At 43.4% G+C, this 23,836-nt stretch overlaps 4 protein-coding genes across 4 annotated transcripts; 2 read left to right on the forward strand and 2 right to left on the reverse strand.

The window, feature by feature from the left end:
• LOC127774251 (aldose reductase) lies at positions 1-2,676 on the forward strand. Its single transcript, XM_052300500.1, has 9 exons — positions 1-138; positions 654-704; positions 779-852; positions 968-1,055; positions 1,153-1,350; positions 1,436-1,507; positions 1,646-1,705; positions 1,806-1,982; positions 2,587-2,676. Exons 1-9 carry the CDS (start codon positions 1-3, stop codon positions 2,674-2,676), a joined length of 948 nt encoding a protein of 315 aa, XP_052156460.1.
• A 7,451-nt stretch (positions 2,677-10,127) lies between these two features.
• Positions 10,128-10,976, forward strand: LOC127775049 (uncharacterized). Its single transcript, XM_052301362.1, has one exon. It carries the CDS (start codon positions 10,168-10,170, stop codon positions 10,681-10,683), a length of 516 nt encoding a protein of 171 aa, XP_052157322.1. The 5' UTR covers positions 10,128-10,167; the 3' UTR covers positions 10,684-10,976.
• Positions 10,977-13,167: 2,191 nt separating this feature from the next.
• On the reverse strand, positions 13,168-16,023 carry LOC127773005 (WRKY transcription factor WRKY24-like). Its single transcript, XM_052299015.1, has 4 exons — positions 15,704-16,023; positions 15,364-15,600; positions 14,079-14,860; positions 13,168-13,982 (listed from the first exon to the last, which is right to left on the reverse strand). Exons 1-4 carry the CDS (start codon positions 15,926-15,928, stop codon positions 13,499-13,501), a joined length of 1,728 nt encoding a protein of 575 aa, XP_052154975.1. The 5' UTR covers positions 15,929-16,023; the 3' UTR covers positions 13,168-13,498.
• Positions 16,024-19,841: 3,818 nt separating this feature from the next.
• LOC127774874 (uncharacterized) lies at positions 19,842-22,659 on the reverse strand. Its single transcript, XM_052301167.1, has 2 exons — positions 22,427-22,659; positions 19,842-21,876 (listed from the first exon to the last, which is right to left on the reverse strand). Exon 2 carries the CDS (start codon positions 21,732-21,734, stop codon positions 20,070-20,072), a length of 1,665 nt encoding a protein of 554 aa, XP_052157127.1. The 5' UTR covers positions 21,735-21,876; positions 22,427-22,659; the 3' UTR covers positions 19,842-20,069.
• Between the last annotated feature and the right edge of the window lie 1,177 nt (positions 22,660-23,836).

The raw sequence follows: 23,836 nt of genomic DNA on the forward strand, positions 1-23,836 counted from the left end.
ATGGCGAGTGCCAAGGCGATGGCGCAGGATGAGCATCACTTTGTTCTGAAGAGTGGTCATGCCATCCCTGCAGTTGGGTTAGGCACTTGGAGGGCCGGCTCAGATACTGCTCACTCCGTTCAGACAGCCATCACTGAGGTATATTCTGCATATCTCCCCTATCTGGCTATCTACATGCGTAGAAGTGTCCAGCATACTAACCAAGTAGCAATGGCCAGCAAACCAATTCTGTCTGTATTTGCAAACAACTTAATAGTAAACCATCTCCAGGTACGAGGATATGCATTTGTAGTTTGGTACAGTATCATATTAATACCATCTCGAAAAAGACTACAGTAGTATCTTGGGCTAGTAACTGCGCATCTTCTGTGTGATAGACTGCTCTGTATTTGCCCATGTCATAGAGATGTTCGTCAACATACTACCTATGATCGGTCGAGAGAATGGTACACTGCTTGAATATTGCAATCTTGTCTTGGAGCTGAAACTGAGGCTTGAACCTCTATTCTTTTCTGAAAGCTATCTAATGGGACCTTCACTGATATAGCACTAAGCTCGCATATCGCTAAACTTTCCAAGTTCATCTGATGTATAGACAGCTGCGGAACCTGTTTCTGATCTAAGAATGTAATCTGAATATCTGGTTACTGCAGGCTGGATACAGGCATGTAGATACGGCTGCTCAATATGGAATAGAACAGGAGGTACACCAAAACAATATTATGTTTATCTGGTAGTCTATTGCGTGATGTTTCGTTAAGCATTCTCTGCAATTCAGGTCGGCAAAGGGCTTAAAGCTGCGATGGAAGCTGGAATCAACAGGAAAGATTTGTTTGTGACGTCAAAAATATGGTAATTATATTTACAATCATAATAACTTGTCCTTTGGTGTAAAATTAAATATAAATGCAGTAACTTGTAGTGTGTTTCCTATATGTGAATTTTGATCAATACTTGGTTACTGCAGGTGCACAAACTTGGCTCCTGAGAGAGTTCGACCAGCATTAAAGAACACGCTGAAGGATCTCCAGTTGGATTATATCGACCTTTACCTTGTAAGAAACGAAAATTCTTTTGAACAGAACTTCATTACTCGACTGCATACTGGAAATCAGAAATTTTACCTAGAGTGATAAAATAAAATGGATGCAGATTCATTGGCCCTTCCGTCTAAAAGATGGAGCACACCAGCCTCCTGAGGCTGGGGAAGTCTTGGAGTTTGACATGGAGGGAGTATGGAGGGAAATGGAGAGACTTGTGACAGATGGACTGGTTAAGGACATTGGTGTCTGCAATTTCTCAGTTACCAAGCTCAACAGGCTGCTGCAATCAGCTAATATTCCACCTGCAGTATGCCAGGTTGTGGACTATCAGATTTAAGTTCCAACATATTGAAATAACTGGATTGCTCCTTTACTTACTGAATTTCTCACAGATGGAAATGCACCCTGGTTGGAAGAACAATAAGATTTTCGAGGCCTGCAAAAAACATGGAATTCATGTTACTGTAAGATATAATTTCTTATGAAAATCAGATACAATAAGCTAACCTCACTGATGCAATTTCCGTGCATGTTTTTGTTATAAAAACAAACGCTCTTTAACATTTTTCTTGTATATTTAATTATTTATGTCACTTTTGCAGGCCTACTCCCCACTGGGTTCTTCTGAAAAGAACCTTGCGCATGATCCAGTTGTCGAGAAGGTAGCATCCACAAATGTTCAGATAGAATAAACAATATGAAAAGTTAGCATGCTCTTCAATTACGTGTACTCGATAGCTAAATACAACCATATAAATGCAGATAGCCAACAAGCTGAACAAGACTCCAGGTCAAGTGCTCATCAAGTGGGCTCTCCAAAGGGGAACAAGCGTTATTCCAAAATCAACTAAAGATGAAAGGATTAAGGAGAATATGCAGGTGTTTGGATGGGAGATCCCTGAAGAGGACTTCCAGGTCTTGTGCGGCATCAAAGATGAGGTGAGGATTGACCTTGTGCATCCCGTTTGTAGCGTGTGGGCTTGTAGACTGTAGCTCAGCTGTCCTAAGAGCTCAGAGGTTGAGTGCAAAGAGAATATGTTTAATGAAATTACTGTTAAAGATGGCTTGATGTGGATGTTATTGTTCTTGATATGGTAGACTGCTTAGAAAATGAAAACTTGGTATATTAGAGGTGTGAAACATCACTTGCTAGTTTTGACCCAACGACATTGCATGGCAATTCAGCACTGCACGGCCGGAATCTGGATCTATATTCCTATATATACTGCAATAGAATAATCCACTCCATAGTGACAATGTAGTATTAAGATTCCGTCAGTTTGTACAGCTTTACTACATGTTTTAAGTAGTTTCTTCAGGGTATCTTCCAGGCTAGCCAGGAAGACATCTCACACAGAAAATTTCGGTGTTCAGAACTTCAGATAGAGCATCATTTGATCTGTTCGGTGTGACATCTAATTTTAAATACTGGACTTAACTAAACACATATGCTACACATAATAAACTACTAACTAAGCCCCGTCTACTTAGCTACAACTAATCTTTTTCTCTGATATAATGTGATTGGACCTTGGTATTGCAGAAGCGAGTCCTGACAGGAGAGGAGCTCTTCGTGAACAAGACCCATGGGCCATACAAGAGTGCATCTGAGGTCTGGGATAACGAGGACTAAGCTGCCATGTTTCACCCAAAGATATGGCAAATAATGGTTATGATGTTGGTCATGCACGAAGGAGTTATGTGATGTTCTCCAAGCACTGTGACGAAACCAGCTAACTCAGCACAAGATGTACTACTATGTGTAAAACTAGTGTTGTTCTATGTGTGCTCTTCTTCAAGCTTTGTGTAACCAGCTTCTCAGCACAAGATGTACAGCCAGTGCTGTAAGATAAATAAAAGTATCATGGCTTTGCCGTTGCACTTGCTACTACATGCTTTGCCTGCTTAGCATTATGGTTGAGTTTACTCTTTCTTCATAGAAATCGAAATGTGCTGCCTGCCTGTCAAGCTCACCAGCCGTTCAATGGACCACTGAACAAACATGTTTACAAAAATCATTATCTTAAGCTGAAACAGGTAATAGTACTGTACTAATCTTCTGCAGAAATTGCAGTAGATCAGTGCCTTAATGAACATCAGGAGCAGCGTGAGAGCCGTACGGTACAGATGCCCAAAGGACGGGGACCGTATGCACGGCCACCTATCCTGTCCCAAAATCGAGTTCAAAGTACGGGAGAGAATTTTGTATGGGTGGTCCCATCCGGCCAGATCAAGGTGGGTCCCGGTGCTCAGCGGCACAAAAGAGTGCCGCGTGGGCCCAGCAGCGAGCTCTTCGAATATTTTTTGCTGGGCTGGGCTCAAAGCTCCAAAAGATACAGTAGATTGGATCTTGAGGACGGATGCCAAGGTGGCCGGTGTGGCGGCGCCGTGGCCGCCAGGCTGGCTGGACGCCTCCGGCTCCGGGCCGATGAAGCTTCCTCGCGGCTTCGAGACTCGCTGTGCGTCACCTGCCATATGCTCTACCTGATGGAATCTGGATGTGTGGGCGGTGTTATGGCAAACCACAGCAAATCAGCCTCACTGCCGATGGCGTTTTTTTTTATTAAGATAATGAATGTTTTAGTTAAGAAACAAAAGTACATCAAGTCTTTACACCTATCAAAATGCAAGTACCTAAAAGAAAGAAGGAAAAGAAAAGGTCATACGATATCTTAGACATAACATGCTCTCTATAACCTATTTCCCAGTACTATAAATCTGGACGGGTGGCTATTAGATTCATAATACTATGAACAGTCCTCCGTTCATATTCCGACCACTAGAATATGTCACATCATATTCTAGATTTGTTATTTATGAGACTGATGGAGTAACAATAACGCAACATTAGGATACCCACAATGGTTATCTATAGACTCTACAAGAGATCTATGTCAGCATATTTTTCTACTTAGAAGGTATTAAATGAAGAGAGAGAGCAAAGCTATCTACTAACGTAGAGATAGTCTATAGAGAAAAACAAGACAATGCATGAGAGAGCTATAGATACCAATGTAGACATACTATTAAGGTGTTTTACTATTAATCGAGTCTATTGCTGAGATGTACATGTTTTTATAGAGAGCACCTTACTTTACCATTGCGGGTGCTCTTATGTATTCTTTGAAAAGCATTCAATAAAAAGTAGTACTCCCTCTTATCCCAATTTGATCATTACATAAGATATTTAAGATCTTCTCAAAATGATCATCATCTAACAAGTAAATCTTTTTTTGCGCCAAAAGTAAATGAGCATCATTGAATGCACTGCATGCAACCAACCATGAGTAATTTATATTGGTCCAACTATATGCAATATTTAAAACTTGATGCTCCACGAAACACGAAGCGACGTAGCACCTTAACTGATGAGAATTAATTACAGAATGATGAATGTTTTATTGTTCTTGGTATATGTGCTCTTTACTTAGGTGATGATTGAAATGGGATGGAAGGAGTATTTCCTTGTTGAAGGCTTTTCAAAGAATAATAACATTTATTACGTCATTTCAACTTTGAATCTCAGCAGTAGAAGAATTGATTGATCGTTTGATGGCACTTGATCTAGTATAGGAGTAAATAAGTAAATTGCACTGATAATATATGACACATATATACACAAAATTGTAAGCCGCTCATCCTAGTACACAAACATGTGTGGTGTGTGTGAATCAGGACTAAAATTATAAACCATAGCTAATCTTTCTGACTTAGAGATTTATGACGCCAGCATACACACGAGAATGACACCATGTAGATATGTATAGAATCTAGAAATAATGCATGCTGACTGTATAGAAAAAGATGTATAAAAAGAAGGAAGTTATAGTGATGCCAGCATACACATGAGGATGACACCATGTACGTAAATATGTATAGAATCTAGAAATAATGCATGCTAACTGTATAGAGAAAGATGTATAAAAAGAAGGGAGTTATAGTGATAAAAACAGAGGTAAGGTAAATTATAAGGGTAATTTTCAATTATAACATTTCTCATGCCCTCACGCGTGATATCCTAATTAGAGTTCAACTTAACAAGTTTAGCTATAGTGCTTTATTTGACCTTGGTTCGTATGCGGTGCATACTAGCTAGTTCATCTATCTAAACAAGCGTTTCGCAAGTTCGTGTATTGTCAATGCAATTTACTCGTTCATGCGTGGTGCTTTTGGTACATATTTTCATTTTTAAGTTAGAGTTACTCTCTTCGTCCAAAAAAAACCAATCTAGCATTGGATGGGATGTTTTCTAGTACAATGAATTTGGACAAGAGTATATCTAGATACGTTGTACTAGGAAACGTTTAATCCAATACTAGTTTAAATTTTTTTTGGACGGAGAGAGTATATAACTATATTAGCCACCGTACACACTAGTGAGGCTTAACAAAATTGCATCAGTTTTAAGCTATCCTAGATCAAATCCCATCAAACGATTTGCTCAAATAATTAACCTTCGCCTAATCCAAGCAAACAAACCAGCCGGAGGGACAAATCACTACCTGCCTCTTTTTGGGGCAGCAACATGCAAAAATCACCGCGAGACGTCTCGGAGGCGCAGTACTCTAGAGTCTAGATCGCCGTCGATTTGCTGACGCTCTACTCTGCGCACGTCTCTACCACCGTTGTGCGTACAGCAGCAGTAGTGCTGTACAGGGGCCTCCGCCCTCCAGAAAAAAAAAAAAAACCGCACTCACTTGGTACGGTACTGTCCGTGTGCCACTCGTACAGCCGCAGCCGACCCCCGACAACCGCAACGGCATGCACCCCCTGCACCTGCAACCGCCCGTCGTCGCAGGCTGGCTCGCTGGCTCGCAGCGTCCGGCACGAGGCCGCGCGTGAGACCTCCCGGGGGCGCACGGCCACCTTTTCCCACCCGGAGCCCGGTGCGGCTGCGCCCAAAAGCGCTCGCACGCCACAGTTCCCCTTGCCCGCTTGCCCCCCTCGCGCGCGCACCTGTGCCTCCCCAAGTGGCCGCCGCCCGCGCGCACAGACTAGTAGCGAACCAGCTAGTACTAGTCTCTAGCCGCGAGCGCGACGTGGGTTGCACGCTCGTGTCACGCACGCGTTTGATACGCCGTGCTGCTTGCGATTTGCGGGCGGCTGATGGGTGGGCGGGGGCGGTGCGGGCGTACGATGGCGTGCGCGTCAACGATAATTCTGCGTGGATTTTCGAGGGATTCTCGGCGGTTTGGCGGCCGGGGAGGGACGTGCCCAGGTTGGCACTCGGCACTTGGCAGAATTGGCAGCAGGCAGGCTTTCCCGGTACAGTACTGGTGTGTCGCCCCGCAGGCAGGCAGCTTCCTGGCCCAACCTTTTTGACGACGTTACTATTGGACCCGTCTGCCTTTTTAGCCTGTTCTCTGTGGCTTGACGTGACATGGAGACATATGATGCCTGCTTTCAACCTGGACTACGTTAGACCGTGTTTAGATGGGACTAAAATTTCTACCACATTAAATGTTTTGACATTAATTATCGGGACTGGCTATATCTCATGTGACAGATTTTTTAGCCTCCTATCATGCATATTTCTTATCCTTTAGATCAACATCTAATGGATGACATTAATATACACAAACAAAATAAAAAAACAAACAAACGGGCCACATGAACAATCTGAAGCTCACGTGGGCTCAAATGGGCTCAAGTAGATTTCAGACTTACATCGTAAATACCCTAAAACTACATATGTAATTTTTAGACTTACATCGTAAATACACTAAAATTACATATGTAATTATAGTGTAAGTACGATGTAATTAGTACGCGTGGGATCATACGATATCGGATATTCTGTGAGGAGCTTCACGTTAAATAACGGTAAAAAGAGTAACAGAAGGGTCTTATGGTGTGAACACGTTAATGGTCAGACATTGGAGTCCAATTCCATGCAGCCACAGGACATACAAAACCGAAACTTAGCGTCAAATCGAACGGATAGAAAAGTGACAGTTTTTTGGGAAAAAAACTGTCGACAAAGATATAGCAATTCCGTTAATTATAAATATTAAACATAAACTATTAATAAAACCCATTTATAATCTTGAACTAATTCGCGCGACGAATCTATTGAGCTTAATTAATCCATGATTAGCTTATGTGATGCTATAGTAAACATTCTCTAATTATGGATTAATTAGGCTTAAAAATTTTGACTCGCAAATTAGCTTTTATTTATGTAATTAGTTTTGTAAGTAGTCTATATTTAATACTCTAAATTAGTATCTAAATACAGAGACTAAAGTTAAGTCCCTGGATCCAAACACCACCTTAAACATTGGAGTATGGATTTGCTGCCTCCTCTTCATTTACTCCCATCATCTAAATTATCTAAGGCTGTGTTTAGTTCAGCGCAAAGTTTAGATTTTGGTTGAAATTGGAGATGATGTGACTGAAAAGTTGTGTGTGTATGACAGGTTGATGCGATGGAAAAGGACTGAAGTTTGGATCCAAACTTTGGATCTGAACACAGCCTAAATTAGGCCTGGTTTAGTTCCCAACTTTTTCTTCAAACTTTCAACTTTTCCATCACATCAAAACTTTCCTACATACACAAACTTCCAACTTTTCTATCATATCATTCTAATTTCAATCAAACTTCCAATTTTGGCGTGAACTAAACACACCCTTAGTTCGTTTTTCATATCTTCATTTATCAAATTTTAATATAATTAGTTCTCTCTTCCAATGCATTTATCATATTTCTTCATAAACAACCGATACAATGATTACTTAAAAGTAAACTTTTTTTTAGATAAATAAGAGAAGCTAAAAATAAACTTATTTTGGAACGGGTGGAATAATAAATTCCTCTTTTAAGTAACAATATGGGTTTGCTGCCTCCTCTTGATAGAGATTCCTCTATCTTTTCTGGAACCAATTAATCTTGCTTGGGGAAAAAGATGTTAGAATGATGAAGACGAAATAGCAACGTTTTGCGCACGTTTTTAAACGGATCAACAGGAATTCCAAACTGGTTTGCCAACATGCCGTCCGTCAAGGCTCATCATCATCAAGGTGGAACGTCAATAAAGTTCATGTGGCAACATTCTTTCTTCTCGCGAGTAAGCTGGGAGGAATGTTCTCCCCGAGAATCATATCGTAACAGCCTAAGAGCTGATCAGCTCAAGTTTGTTTTCTCCCTGATATAGTTTTGTGTGTACCGCGAGAGTTTCCTAGCAGCTTCCTGCACGAAATGAGGGGTGTTATCTGACCCACTAATCAAGCACTTGGTTGCCGTCTTGGCCTCTGAATCTCGTGGTAAAAATAGTGAGAGATACCAAAGGCATCTCAGAAAGGGGGAGAAGAGACAGATGGACAGTGGAGCAGGGGTACTAAACAAAAAGGGTTTACCGAAGCCTGCAAGTCCAACGGAACATGATGCACGGTGCCCCTTTTTGTCTTGCCTCTGCTAGATATGGTTGAGGACAAAAATGTCTTGGTTTCAACACGATGGCAAATTGGCAATGCTACGTGCACTCACAAGCAAGGGCGTGGGCAACCTCAACGTTGCAACTTTGCAGGGGAAGGTTATTTCAAAGGGAGATTTATTTTGCTCTTTTTGGTTGATTCCAAATTTCCAATCGACTGATTTTATGCAGCAGAACAGCACGACATTTTAGTTTTCTAGAAGTAGTACACCTCCAACGCAAATCAAGAATAATGATATAAGTAACTCCAGTACATATCAAACGGCGCTAGTTTGCACTTACAGTCAATCATGACATCAGATAAATATGTAATGCAGATGAAAAAAAGAAATAAAAATAATCAATGCCGTCTTTGCAAAATAATGCAAAGGTAGTAATTACTTAATGTTGATCAACTTACCATAATTTCTCTAAAGTTGCTCAATGTTTATTTTTAACTAGATAGTAACTTGATTATTGCCTTAACGAATACTGCTTGCTTCTTGGGTGGAGCGTTAAAAAACGTAAATGCATATCGATTGACCAAAACATCCTTTTTTAAGAGCAAGTTTAATAATATCACCCGCTGTTAGCTGCAATTTCTTTCCATGACATCTGTAGCCAACATACATACTAATATATACAATAGGGTCAGCTCTGTATTTATCCTCCTTTTACTGTAGCAAATGATATTTAATTGCGCTGCGCCAAGCATCTCCTCTCCCGCGCAAAACGGACGCACTTTTTTCTTGGAGTACACGTATCGGCGGGCGACTATTTAGTCGCCGGCCCGTACTCTCTCTCATCTGTGCTCCCGGCCAAGTCATCAACAGAATTTACGTGGCTTGCTTATCGCCAGCTTTTCTACCCCTATTGAACCTGCTCTAAGTAGCTTCTGACAGTTATAGCTTCTCTAAGAATCTTCAATACTTCCAAATAGTAAGTTTTTTTCACCTAGTTTCTAGGAATTCGGAAGCTATAGAACTGTGTCTGAGAAAAAAAAAGAAGCTATATAATTCAGAAAATGGAAAAACCCCCTAGCTTTTCTGGATTTCACCAACTGCTTTCAGAATCTCCATCTCCTCTAAACATGGCCTAAATTTATCTATAAATAGCTATATACTCATTGCGTATACTACTAACATGTTAACGTGACACTTTGCTAGAAAACTTCCGCAAGTTTTTTTCCCCTAAAATTTCAGATTTGTAACCATTGAATCGTCTCGAGATTTGTGCATGAAGAAAAAAAATTGCTAGAAAGAAATTTTCACACATGTCACGCATAGGATTCTAGCACTAACTAACTAAATCATAGTTGAATGCAAATTTATATAAGTTACAATAATTATAATATAGTTACATTGCAATTATGAATGTAATTACGCTTTAATTATATTATAGTTACATCTGAAAGTTTTGGACTCAGAAAAACTTGCGGCAGTTTTTTTAGATACTACCCTTATCGGAGACATTGTACGTGGTGGGTCGACTGGTCGTGTACCCATTGCATAATGCAATGCTACTCACTTGAGCGCACCATGCACCAAAATAGAAGCAACACCCTCGAAAATAGCTCTATATATACACTGCCCGTGCCACCCTCATCATAGCTTCACTCAGCCACGGTCTCCTCCTCCTTCCATCTGATCCACCTGTACGTACGCAGCTCAGCCGCCGGCCGGCGAGAAGGAGAAGAAGCTAGCCAGCCAGCCATGGGGAACAGCCTGCGCTGCTGCCTGGCCTGCATGCTCCCCTGCGGCGCCCTCGACGTCGTCCGCGTCGTGCACCTCAGCGGCCGCGTCGACGAGTTCACCAGCTGCCCGCTCACCGCGGCCGACGTCCTCGCCGCGCACCCCAACCACGCGCTCACCGCCGCCTGGTCGCCGGGCGGCGCCGGCGCCGGCGGCGCGCCCTGCAGGAAGATCGTCATCGTGTCCCCGGACTCCGAGCTCAAGCGCGGCCGCATCTACTTCCTCATCCCCTCCGCGTGCTCCGCGCCCGCCGCCGACAAGATGATGACCCGCCGGAAGAAGAAGAAGCGCTGCCACGGCAACGGCAATGGCAAGGGCGGCTCCGCCGCCGCGGCGAGCACCGCGGAGCAGGACAACTACCTGATGGAGCTGCTGTCCGAGAAGCGGGGGACGAGCCACCGCCGGCGGCGCAGCGGCGCCCGCGCCGGTGTGTGGCGGCCGCAGCTGGAGAGCATAGCGGAGGAGCCATCAGACTAGCTAGGCAGCTAGCTAGTGAACCACCTTTTGACCATTTTTTTTCCTTCTTTTTTTTTTTCTCTTCGTTTCTTCTCCTCTCGATCTTCCGCTGTGAATATGAACGGTGGATGATGAGGACCCTTCCAATTTTGGGGTCTCTCGTGCGTTCGATCCCCTGACGAGCTGTAAAAATCTTCAGGGTTCGAACGCTGTGTGTGTGTCTCGGAAGTCGAGGGAAAATTTGGAGAAAAAAAAAAGTAAGATCCAAGATGTACAAACAGAATTTTAGATGGAGTGCAGTGCATTGATTTGTTTATTTCCAAGTTGCTGCTGTAAATTGTTCTGCTCATTTTTGTTTGCTGGTATTGTGACTCTGAGCGATGAATTATACCAAATTCAAACCATTTGCCATGCAAAATTTACGAGGGTTTACTGTTAAAAAACGACTTTAATTAGTTTTTTTTCTTTACTTGATCCAGGTAACAGTTGGCGTCGGACAGCTGGAATGCATAATCCGATGAAGATTCTGCGGCTGAGACGGTGTACGTTCACTGCACCGGATTAATTTGCCGGTCAAGTCATAGATACCGCCAGTAGTGTAGCAGAGTGCTCCAGGCGCGCGACGTGTCGACGACGGCAGCGCCGGATCCGAAATCGGCGACCACCTTGTCTCGCGGCTGCCCGACCGGTTTTGTGCCCGGCCAGTTGTCAAGAATCGCCTGCTCGGTGTTAACTTGCGCAAACTCACTACGTCAAGACGTCAACAACTTAGCTCTAACTTCAGCTTCATCTCTTCTGGAGCAGAACTTGGTAGAGTGCTCTTCAAAATAAACTAGAGATGTAGAGCTGGGTTTAGGCTGCTACAGAACTCCACTTCAGACTGAACTCCTAGAGCTAAATTTAGGAATTGGAGCTCTACCAAGCAGGGCATAACGCTAAAAGTCAAATAGTAAATAAAAGGCGCCATGTATCCAAGTCTTAAAAACATTTTCTACTTAAAATCTAAAATAAGGCTCTCCTAACATATATATTTTTAGAAATAAATGGTCATGGTCTCGTGAGTGGCACAAGAGCATAATTCTTAATAGCATGTCAAGTTATTATCATTCAACATATTTTTTTTTTACTCGGGACAATAGTGAGGATAGTTTGGATAAAAGGTTCATATCCAAAAATGATACTATGATAGGGCTTACTAATTAACATAATAAGAAAGGTTTGAAAGTAAAGAAGTTATTTTGGATGGTTATGATTGCTTCAAATGTCTTTCTCTAGAGGCGCCATCGGCAAACCCTCACTCACCTATGTGATCTATTAACATTGACTTACTAAGACATATCGGCCTAGCTACCACATCTATGGTACATAGTAAACATACATGTTTTCTCTTCTTACTACTCTTCATCATCATTACGCCTCTCTTATCTTCAATGTCTACGCCATTTTCTTAGCACTAGCACCTCACACGCCAACTAGCTTATAGCTTTCCTGCCCATATCACATTCATAGTTGACCTCCCCCCCCCCTCCCCCAGTCCCCCCTTTCCCTTTAGAGCATATGGGATTTACATCACAAGAGGTGAATTAGAATCAATTTATGAACCTATGATTTGATATAATTTAGCATTTCCTTATATTTGGAGATTGGCTCATATTCTTCTTATTCTTCTATATCCCCCCCCCCCCTCCCTTGCCCAAATTCCCCACCTTTTATCTTCTCCCCTCACACACTTGTTTGGAGCTCGAAGAACACTACCAAATATTGGTTTATTAAGATTGAAGAAAGATCCTATTATATGTACCAATCAGTTCTGATACTATATTGAGTTATACTATATGACAACAATTTATCAAAAATTTAAGAGTGAATAACCAACATGGTCCTTGAACTTGTGCTTAAGGATCAATTTAGTCCCTAGCATTTAGTATTGTCCAAACAAGTCCCTAAAGTTTATTGTGTGATTTAATATAGTTCTTGGACCCTCTAAAAATGTCATGTGTACATGCCACATCATCTATGCATGCAAATTCAATATTTAAATGCCCATTCTACCCTTACACTTTCATAGAAAATAAGGAAAAACTATTGAGAAAAAACAAAAAAAAAGTTTTGGCCATTGGCATTTTCTTTTGTTTTATTGCTTATTCTTATTTTTCCCTTTGTTTTTCTTTTCTTTTTTTAATAAAAAATGTAAGGTTAAAATGGACATTTAAATGTTAACTTTACTACATGCACAAATGACATGGCATTTTAATTGGGTCCAATGACTTATATTAAACCACATGATAATCTTTAGGGACTTATTTGGACAGTATAAAACATTAAGGACTAATTGGACCTCTGAGCAAAAGTTAAAGGACTGAACTGGCTATTCACCCAAGATTTAAATTGACGAGAAAGAGCCAACAATTCACCATTCATTGTACTTCAACAAATTAACGCCTGACAATTCATACATAGCAAAGCCATAGAACGAAATGTTAAATCTACCACAATGGGGACATATGAATAATTTAATACAATATATCCAAATTGTGTTTACAGTTTACATTTGAATACTACAACAAATTTTTCATTTGAAAAAAAAAAGTTAAGCAGCTAAAAACTGATCTTAATTATTTTCTCGTTCTCCCTATACGCCCTCTGTGCAATTGCAACGCGTTAAAACGAAGGTCACCCTGCTTTCTGCAGACATCAGCTGCATGGCCCGGGCCTCCGAAACAAATGAAACAAAGTCACAAACCTTACCGGAGCTAAGCTAACTCACTCCACATACACATGTACACAACATCCATGGATCATGCATGCTGATCAAATTGACGGCCCGATTAGATGATCAAAACAGCAGCGGCTGCTCAAAGAACGACATGATGCCGTCGTCTCTCGGCTCATCCTTGGCTCTCGACGCGTAGTACACCGCGTCGTTCGGCTGCTGCTGCTGCTGGCTCGTGTAAGAGTAAGACGCTCCCGTCGCGTCGTCGTCGAACCGGCCGGACAGGGCGGCGAAGCCACCGCCGTTCGCGGGCTGCGTCGTCGTCGGCGCGCCGCCGTAAGACGCGCCGTACCCGCCGGCCGGAAGGACGCCGCCGCCGCCCTGCAGGTAGCTCGAGGGCTGCGCCGTGGTGGGCATCATGCCGGCGTTGCTCGCCTGCGGCGGCGGCGTGGCGCGGTAGAGCGCGGCGGCGGCGCTCCCGCGCGCCGCGGGCACGTCGTGGTTATGCTTGCCCTCGTACGTGGTGATCACCGCGCGCAGGTCGTTGGACGCGCGCTCCACGTGCTTCCGCACGGGGCACCCGGCCGTCGTGCACTTGTAGTAGCTCCTGCAGATAGAGCACAGATGCATGTCAGCCCACACGTACACGCGTCGAACACCTACGTGACAGATCGATATATGTTTACGCACGCATGCAACGTACCTTGGGTTTGGGTTGCCCTTGACCACCTTCTGCCCGTACTTGCGCCACCGGTAGCCGTCGTCGAGGATGTCGATGTCGCTCATCGTCTGCACGACCACCCTCGGCTCACGCACCGTCCGGTTGCCGGCCACCAGCGAGACGCCCTCGCCGTCGCCGCCGTCTCTCCTCCACCTCTTGGAATCAGGCTCGTCGTCCTCGAGATCCTCGCCGCCGCCGCCGCCGCCGACGCTAGAGGCGACCCGCAGCGACGAGCTGACGCCGTTGACCGCCTCGTCGTCCCCGAACGACGCCGACGAGTTCTCGGGCGTCGCCACCGGCGTGCCGGAGAGCGCGTCGGCGGAGGAGTATGCGTCGCTGGCGGCGCCGCCATGCAGCGCGTAGCCGGAGCCGCCGCGGCCGCGGCCGTTCTGCGGCGGCTTGGGGTGGCTGTGCGCGCCCTTGTAGACGATCTCGGTGACCTGGCCGTCCGGCGACTGCTCCACCTTCTTCTTGGTCGGGCAGCCAGGGAAGGTGCACTTGTAGTAGCTGCGCGGGTTCTCGCTCCCCTTCATCTGCTTCTGCCCGTACTTGCGCCAGTTGTAGCCGTCGTCCGACGACCGCCGGCTCTGCTGACGGAAGCCGCCGGCCGCCGCCGGCGCCGCCACCTGGCTGTAGCTGCCGTTCCCGGCCACGTCACCCGCCGCCGCCGACGAGGTGAATTCCGCTGGCCTAGTGTCAGCGTCCATGGTCGGTTCTTGGTAGCTCCATGGCTGCTGCTGCTCGCCATTGTACGGGTCCCCTCCCTACAATATTGCAAACACAACAATATCAATGATACATGCATCTTTTTTTTGGAGTGCATCACATGCAGGGTAATTATTTTTTCCAAGGGAGTTTTGACTAATTGATCTAGTTTAGAACTGTAGCAAGCTTGACTAATGGTATGTGCTTAGGTTTTCATGGAGAACGTGAAAATGAAGTTTGCTTTTGCAAATCTAGCCTGAGTGTCCCTTATCATTAAAAAAACATGTTGATTAAGATATCTTGGCCGCGAGATATTAATGCATTTCATCATATATGTATGCTTTGGCATAAAAGTCAAAAGAGAACCTCCCAATCCACAAGAAATTCGTAATAATGCAAGGACGTCGTTGATCCGGATAAGCTTATCATTACTTTTTTTAGTAAAAAAGTTTGTGATAAATCACTCACTACCAAGCGACTACTGGCCCACATGTCAGTCCCTGTTCGTAATTTCTTAGCTCTGCACTAATAATTTAGAAGTTGAGCTTGATGTTCGTCTTACCAATGGAGCCATTAGCATGGAGTCCTGCATGAAGGAGTTGGACGTCGTCGCGGTGGCTCCGGCCATCGTCGTCGCCGGCGCCGTGGACGCCGTCGGCAGGAACGTGAAGTCCGAGTACTGCTGCTGCTCGTCCTTGACCCCTCCTTGCACCTGGCTCTCCGGCGCTGTCGCCGCCGTCGCCTTCGCCGTCGTCATCCAGCTGAACAATGCGCCCGTCGTCGTCGGCGATGGGAATAACTGAAACAAACACGATGGAGCTCAATAATCAGCCACACATGCCGGTGCAATTTGGCAAAGGAAATGGGATGCTCGATCGGCTACGGCGGCCGTGCTTGCTTACACTGGGCGTGAGGAGGATCGGCGAGTCGAGAAACCCGGAGGACGAGACGCCGCCGAAGTAGGACGACGGCGACGACGGCGGGAGAGAAGACGGCGGCGTCATGAGGTTCAACGACGAGCCGGCGCCGCCACTGAGCAGGCTGGAGAAGGACGACCTGCTCGCCGCCAAGGAGAGGGCGACGGGCCTCGAGTTCACCAGCGGGAGGCTCCCCGGCGCGGCGGTCATCGGAGACGGAGGAGAAGAAGAAGAAGAAGAAGAAGAAAGCTAGCGATTCGATCGAGCAGCGTAGGATGCCAGGATCGATCGGGTGTGCGTGTGGGTGTGGCTACTGCTTCTTCCAACGACGACGCCTCCGGTGATCATTATATAGACCTTTGAACGTTTGACCGTTGACCGGTCAAAGCTCCCTCGAGGTTTGACTGGCGGGCTGCGACCCCGCATGCTGCTGTGGACTATTCGCACCCACCAATGGGAGAGCACTGAGCAGGTGACGTGGACTATGGTGGGGCCCACCACGGGGCCGGTGCGGGAGAAGGTGGGTACGGTTTCTGGTCGCGGGGGTTCGGAGCGTGCGGAGTGACGGTCGCGAATCGTTTGTCTGACTAGTTCCGGGCGTACCGTATACCCGTATACTATTACAGGCAAAAAAAACAAAAAAAGAATCACAATGTTCTCGTTTCATTTGATTAATTAAATGCAAATTCTGTTACGGTACATCTAGACTTCGTGGGTTTAACTTCAAAACACAACATAGAGTAATTTTTAGGAGAATATACTCTAAGTTATTTACCAACGGACATTGCATATATTAATTTAGTGTTTCTGGGATGCAAGATGGGACCCGCTTTATAACATGGTGTGACCAAATAGCTCCTGACATTTTTATGGTAACACTAAACGATATTGTACATCTAGTAAATAATCATATTTATAGAGTATTTTTTTCTTAAAATTTACTTCGTGCGGTGTCTTACATATATAACCACGAAGTAGCGTAGCAAAATTTGCTATAATTAAATTACTAGTGGTTTTTTTTAATGAATTGGGGAGCTGCCTTCTGAAGTAGTAAACCATGTCAGATGGTTGGGTAGCTTAATTAGCAGAGTATAGTTAATTAGGGTTTGTATCGCTTTTTAGCTGCTTAAATTCTTACCCCTGTTTATATTTAAATCAGCTGACTGATTCTACTGTTGAAATTTGCATTTCAGGTGTCTGCTCGGACTGTATGTCAGTGACAGTTGTAGTCACAAGAGATTGTTCTACGTGGATTTCTTTTTGTTGTTAAGTGCAGCATGGTGCCATGGTGGTGAACTGGTGATCATCAAATTAGCAGATTGACCGCTTCTTAGATTATAAATTATCGAAGATGAGATAGTACTACCTCAATTTTCAAAAGGGTAATGTTTTGGACATCGACATACCTTCCATTGCATATGTTTTATCATTACTTTCTCAAACTATATATTTATTATAAAAATATAAAAAAGAAAATATATGCAAGAGTTTTTATTGACAAAACTACTAATCTAATTTCCATATTTTAAATAGTGATATTTTTATCCATTAATAATTTAAGATTTTGAGATTTGACTGTAACCATTGCAGGACGTCATGCATCCTTTTGAGAGAACGGAGATAGTACATTTCTTTTTTTTTAAGAGAAGCGTATTTTTTACCCGGCCTCTATATCCAACCAGATATATACGGCCATTTAAATTAGTAACCTAGCCCCGTAAACAACCCAATCTGAAATTCACTTTCTATGGAGGCTTGAACTCAGGATCTTGGGGTACATTTAAATTAGAAACTTAGCCCCGCAAACAACCCAATCTGAAATCTACTCCTATGAAGATTTGAACTTAGAACCTTGGGGTACTACTCAGGTCACTGCAACCACTATGCTACAAAGAAATAGTAAAAGAAGAGCTCAAACAGTTTACACATAGGAATTGTGACTCTCATATAGGTTTTTATCAAGGGCAAAATTAATTCGCTTAAGTTTATCAGGTTATGAAACTTTGCAGTTTGTTTTCGTTCTTCAAAAAGAAATTGCAGATTGAACTTGTACAGACATATTTCAGGTCTATATATCCACAGAGAAGCTAATAAGGTTATGAGCAAATCACCATATATAGAAGTACACTTGTGTGAAGTATAGAGACGAGGTGAGACTTGTATAACAAGCAACGTGTGCATCCATACGATTGGCGTGTTGTACATGCATGGTCGATCTCGAGTACCGTGTGGACGTGTACACCTGAGAAGTAAATGAAACAAGTTCTTTTGGATGCAGAAGTCACTTGGTCACGTGGAGAAATGGAAAATTTTTCCTTGTTCTATAGACAGGCCTCCTCGAATATCTTACCCGTGCCAAACATGTGCGTTCACTCTAATGAGGATTATAGCGTGTATACGCACTAGCGCACTGTTTAGTCCATATAGTCCCTACGAATTGAAGGAACTACTAGGAGGATATCATCACTTTTTTAAACCACAAAATCTTGTACTACTTCTGTTCTGAAATATAAATAGCAACTTGTATTCAACTTTTATTATTTAGACGTAACCTCATTTAGATACAGAGCCAGAAACTATTATATTTTGGGACGGATCGATGTAATAAATTTTATTGTACATCCATTGATAAGTGGTGAGGAGTTTAACCATAGGTAATCATTCAACCATCCCATGAAATAAGTGAATTCATTAAGATCTCGATAGTTTTAAATTATAGGATGCAGGTTATGTGCGGATTATTTATGCCACACTTCTAAAAGTATAATATCTCAAAACAAAATATCCATAATCCATCCAATTGTACATTTCAAACACTCCTAATTTATGAAACCTAGCCATAATATGTTATGTGTTTGGAATACCAATAAAAAGTAAGTCGATCATTCGATGGTATCTTATATCTAAAAAATGCCAAATAAAACACATCCCAAGCAGAAACATCACAGGTATCGCTACGACCTGGGCCATTGCAAGAATATTTGTCACTAAATATACTTATAATTTGGACTTGAGAAAACGTTAATAAAAAATTACAAAGTTTGATTTGTTTTTTCAAAATATTATATGCACTATAATTTCTTTTTACGAAGGGAGTACCTCTTGCTGGCCTTAAGATCACTCTATTCCTTGAGGGGCATCTCTCTTAATTGTTCTAGATTTACAGATAACATCCAAGATTTACAGGGGTATTTTTTAAATAAGTTGTAAGGGTCAGCTGCCCACAACTTGTAACTGAGTTGTCCCCCGCTGGATTGAAGCCTGAAGGCGCAAGCATACGTGGCCTAAGTTAACTCCAGTTACTAGTAGTGGTAATGTCCTTTATTTCTAAAGATGGTGCTACTTGCTAGCTACAGAAGCAAGCATTTAAACAGTGCATGACACTAGCTAATTTGGGGGGGGGGGGGGGAAAACAGTGCATGACAATTGACTGGTCAGCGTGGACAAGTCATTGCCTCGTAGTGCAAAAGCTGCGAGTACTGGATACTGCTCATGTAATTTTACACTTTTACAACCACACACAAAACAGTTTGTGTGTGTTTTCATATGCGCATGAATATGCTCACCGTTTATGCCAGCTAATGTTTAAGGAGTGGTCAGAAGTAAGAACATTCTCAGAAATTGCCTCCCAGATAGAAGCAGATATTTATAAATATGAAATTGTCTATTGCTTCACAAAGTGAACAAAGGGGCAAAAATAAAAAGAATGACATATGTTTTCTTGTTAGAAGGGTTGAACCAAGAACCAGTCCTCAGGGAGCCTTCGTCTGCACGTACCGCTGCTCGCGATAACGCATGTTATATACAGAAGCTGTGCCATTCATTGACCTAGCAGGTTACAGAGATAGTAGAGTTTTTAGTTGTATCAACGTATCACATCAGATGATTTCAGATGATGGAACGGACTGACGGCGCTGAAGCTGTCAAACATAGGTTCAGTACCAATAATGAAAAGGTTGATGTCGAATCCTGAAGCAAAATGTCCATTGCGTCACGGTTTTGTGATTGATGAAGAAGTAAACAGGCTGGTCAGGGGAGAACTGAATGATCTACAGATGGCATGAGAGCATATTAAAAAATTCACGGACATCTTCTTGTTAGCCATGAATTTCCCAGCACAAAATTGGATAGTAAGTTGACAACTCTCGCTTACCATTCACTTCACCTCAAAAAGAAATCTTACAGAGTAGTACAGAACTGAACTGAAATGATGGTCTAGTCTATACATTTCATAAGCAATGGCAGTTGCATAGAAGCTGCAGATGAAAAAAAAAGGTGTATGGTAGTTTTCTTTACATCAAATATACAAAATAGACTCAGGATAACTAATGCTTCATTGCATTTCCCGGTACTACAATTCGGGCTCACCGTCTCTGTGGAGAACAGATGGAGTAGGCGCCTTCATTGTCCTGTCGCCCATTGTCGGCGAACCCCCCAGAGGGCTAGGTCCAGGTGATCTCCGTGGAGCTGATGGACTCTCCATAATGAAGATCGATGGACTAGCAGTGCTGCTCCTGTATGGCGAACCTGGATTTGACCTAAAAAGAGGCAAACCATCTTCGCGCGACAATGGGGTCATTACATGCTGGCTTCTCGCAGTAATCTGCTCTGTATATGACCTATCTTCAGCAATATCATAATAATCAGCAGTTCTCACCTCCTGGGCAAGGGAGCATGAGGAGCAGCACAACCACTGGAAGCAATCTGTGGCTTCTGCACTGCGGCAGCAGAAGTTGTTCGCAGGTAGGTTAAATCTCTTCCTCATCTGTATTCTCCAAAAGCCACCATACAGTAAGCCGAAAAAGCAAAGTGCGAGACCGGTAAGCCCTAATGCTTCTCGAAGGTTTTCATTGTTAATATTGACAGCGGCCAGGTTGAAGATGAAAAACGGAGCAAGGCAAAAGAGCATAAATGTAGCAATATGGACATACATGTTACCAAATCCAAGCCTCTGCATATTCCATCCAAACACACAGCAACTGCAGAAAATTGACAGGTAGGCAAGAGATATATTGTCCCAGAAATCCATTAGTCCACCAACCCACTCAGGCCTACTCTCCACAAAACGGCGCTCTTCACTTTGAATGAAAGAGTATCTCTTTTCAAGTGATGTTCGTGAGGTTGCTGGCCTGGTGAGTTCAGTTTGTGCTTCTTGGTCAACTTCAGTCAGTTCTGTGTCATAATCCTTCCCAAGAGGACTGATAATGTTATACAATCCAGCAAATGCCGCTGCCCCGATAGCAACGGAAATGGTCAGGCCAACACCGATAGGAGGTCGTTCAGATCTGCGGTATCCTAGGTTGAGACCACATAAGGCATACTGAGCAAAGCAGTTCAAATTAAGGAGGACCACAACCACCATCATGTGCATCCATTCATTGGGCTTGTATGTTCCATTTTTGCAATATGTTTTTCTAAGGACCAAAACATCCTTTTGCTCCCATCGACACAACAGCACAAAGTAATATATCCGCTTTGGGTGTTGATAAAGGCACATGAGTGTGAATAATGCATTCAAAATCTGGTTGTTTACTTCAAACCAGGCATCTCTTTGTGATTTGCTAGGCAATGCACGATTGAGCATTCCAGTCATGACAAGGAATAGTATTGCACCAGATACAGTAACACAAGCAATCCAAGCAAAAAGGGCCATATTAAGAGGCTCTTTTATCCAATCCTTGCACATTACCCACAGATGGCCCCAGTTAATTTTCCTGATAAACTGGAAGTGCTCATGATTATCATGGCTGTCAGAGTGGATGGAACGTGAGAACTCATCTCGCTCAAGTGCAAGCTGTCGAAACTTGAATGAAGGCGAAGGACCCAACTTCTTAAACCTGTCACCACTGGAAAAGCGATTACAGAAATTCAGAAACCCATTCCGCTGCTTCCCTTGTCGTGGAACACCTTGAGTAGGAAGAGTACTGGCACCTGGGGCTCCAGTATCATTGTCCACTGTTGTCGACTCTACTAGTTCAACATCCGCTTTAAGATCTTCATTACCATTGGAGACCATTCTGTCGAGCCAGAGTCTCAGATAGTATACGCAAGCTAAACCCCTTTCCACTCTATTTCTAGACTGATGCAATGTTCCACAGAAAGGATCGCTGTACTATAGGTTTGCAAGGACAAGCATATGTATTATTGTCCGCCAAGCTCTGCGCCAAACAGAAAGAGACCCATAATTAAGCAAAGCGCGCCATATTGGTATCAATTTTTTGGACGGATAACTGGAATGTAATGCGTAATTTTACATGCTAATGTTTGTTGCTAAATTAGCTGCCAATGGAGAATAGCCAGCAGAAAGAGCAAAATTTATCATCCATGCAAGCATTAGCTACTGTGCACGCCTCATTCGTACTAAGATTATCCATTGTATGTCTGGCGCCTGAAGGTTGAAATACCACCAAATTGGGCACCGAAACGTTTGTAATTTGAGCCAATAAAGTGAATAAACCCCCATCTATCCCAACACACAGCCATGACCGATTCTAACTTCTTCTTATTATTATTTTTTGATTGAGGAAAACCATGATTCCAACTTTATGTTTTATTTTTTAAATTTTTTTGATATATTATCCGAAGACAAGTGAAGGCAAGCGAGCGAGGCAACCTACAGCGCACTCCATCAAAGCGAGCACAGAAGCAAGAACAGATCCAGTAGCTAACCGTTACTAGAGATGAACGAGAGAGAAGCGGTTCACTCACCAGCTGCAGGCCGCAGCAAGCAGGACGACTGACGCGAAGGAAGGGAAAGAGAGGCGGCCTCTCCCCGCCGGATCCTTGCCTTCCTCCTCCCGCCAGCCGCCGCCGCCGCTGCTTCGGGGGGGGGGGGGGGGGGGGGATTCAGGATTAGGTGGAGTGGGGCGGAGGAAGAACCGAGGAGGAGGAGGAGGAGACAGGGAAAGGCGTAACGAGGACTTCTTTTTTCCTTTTTTTTTTTCTTCTCCTTCTCGACGATGTGGGGCGGCGGAGTCAACATGGCCGTGCGGGAAAGTCAGATTCCTCCGTCTCGTTTTCCCCGTTACGGACCACACGCACGAAATGCATGCCTCTTTTTCCTCCGCTCCTCCGTCGTACGAAACGGAGGTTAACGAAGCGAACGGTGGTTTCCACGTGAGAAAAGGGGGAGCTTCTCCGCCAAGCGGTTGAACGGCGCGTGGCGTTGGGTGACCCGGCGACACGCGGGATTTTACGCCTTTTTGTCCGAATAATATATTTTTTTCAACGGCTTTTGCGTACAGAGGGATATGGGAGGGGGGATTCAGAGGGGCGAGCATTGGGAGCTTTCCCGGAATGGCGATTGGAAAGTAGAATAATCATTAAGGTGGCAGTTAAGCTTCGGTGGCAGTTGCAATTTGTTAAGTACAGCTCAAAAATATACTCCCTTTCGTTCCAAAATAATTGTATTTTTTTATTGAAGATTCATCCCTAAACAATTATCACTCTAGAGCACTAATTGCCCCCATAAATCATCTCTTGTTTAAATTTCTTCCTATTTTACTCTCAATCATCTTCTCACTCTCACATAAACACAATTTAATGAGGGGTGTCATAGTCTTTTTTTCTCAATAGATACTAAACAATATAGTGTCACAATTATTTTTGATGGAGGTAGTACAGTATTTTTTTAATCTAAATTAAAAGTTATTATATTATGGTACGAAGGTGTATATTACGTGCGGATAGTGCACAGAAGAACATTGGGTATAATGGCGTGCACATTTGAGTATACTTAATCTTTAGCCAGTTGCAAATTATTAGGTCTTTTGGTATTAAATATTTGAATGATCAAGTGCGTCTACAGTTTATTTATATTTTTTCGCTGCTACCACGGAGTTTGACAATAATTATTGCGTACAAAATCCCTTTTCATGTTCAACTGCCACCACAATTTGTTTATAAACTTTTTATGCTAACCAGGGAGCTATGAGTCATATTTATTTCATATGGCATCCTTGGGGGAAAGGTGTCTTAAAAAAACGGGGAAAAAGTTGTTTTTGGCCCTGTTTAGATCCTCCAAAATAGTAAAAGTTGTCATTTTGTAGCACCTTTTATCATTTTGGATCTAAACACTAGTAGCAAAAGTTGACAATTTGACATTTCGTATTTGCTAGT

The sequence above is a fragment of the Oryza glaberrima genome, chromosome 5, assembly GCF_000147395.1.
Source record: "Oryza glaberrima chromosome 5, OglaRS2, whole genome shotgun sequence".
NCBI lineage: Eukaryota > Viridiplantae > Streptophyta > Magnoliopsida > Poales > Poaceae > Oryza > Oryza glaberrima.

What these genes read in the sequence shown, in the direction of transcription:
- LOC127774251 (XM_052300500.1), top strand. Translation starts at nt 1, where the DNA reads ATGGCGAGTGCCAAGGCGATGGCGCAGGATGAGCATCACTTTGTTCTG. An exon ending in ATTATATCGACCTTTACCTT is followed by an intron (nt 1,056 to 1,152) that starts GTAAGAAACGAA and finishes AAATGGATGCAG; the next exon opens with ATTCATTGGCCCTTCCGTCT. An exon ending in AACATGGAATTCATGTTACT is followed by an intron (nt 1,508 to 1,645) that starts GTAAGATATAAT and finishes TCACTTTTGCAG; the next exon opens with GCCTACTCCCCACTGGGTTC.
- LOC127775049 (XM_052301362.1), top strand. Translation starts at nt 10,168, where the DNA reads ATGGGGAACAGCCTGCGCTGCTGCCTGGCCTGCATGCTCCCCTGCGGC.
- LOC127773005 (XM_052299015.1), bottom strand. Translation starts at nt 15,928, where the DNA reads ATGACCGCCGCGCCGGGGAGCCTCCCGCTGGTGAACTCGAGGCCCGTC. An exon ending in CCATGCTAATGGCTCCATTG is followed by an intron (nt 14,861 to 15,363) that starts GTAAGACGAACA and finishes GCAATATTGTAG; the next exon opens with GGAGGGGACCCGTACAATGG. An exon ending in AAGGGCAACCCAAACCCAAG is followed by an intron (nt 13,983 to 14,078) that starts GTACGTTGCATG and finishes CTCTATCTGCAG; the next exon opens with GAGCTACTACAAGTGCACGA.
- LOC127774874 (XM_052301167.1), bottom strand. Translation starts at nt 21,734, where the DNA reads ATGGTCTCCAATGGTAATGAAGATCTTAAAGCGGATGTTGAACTAGTA.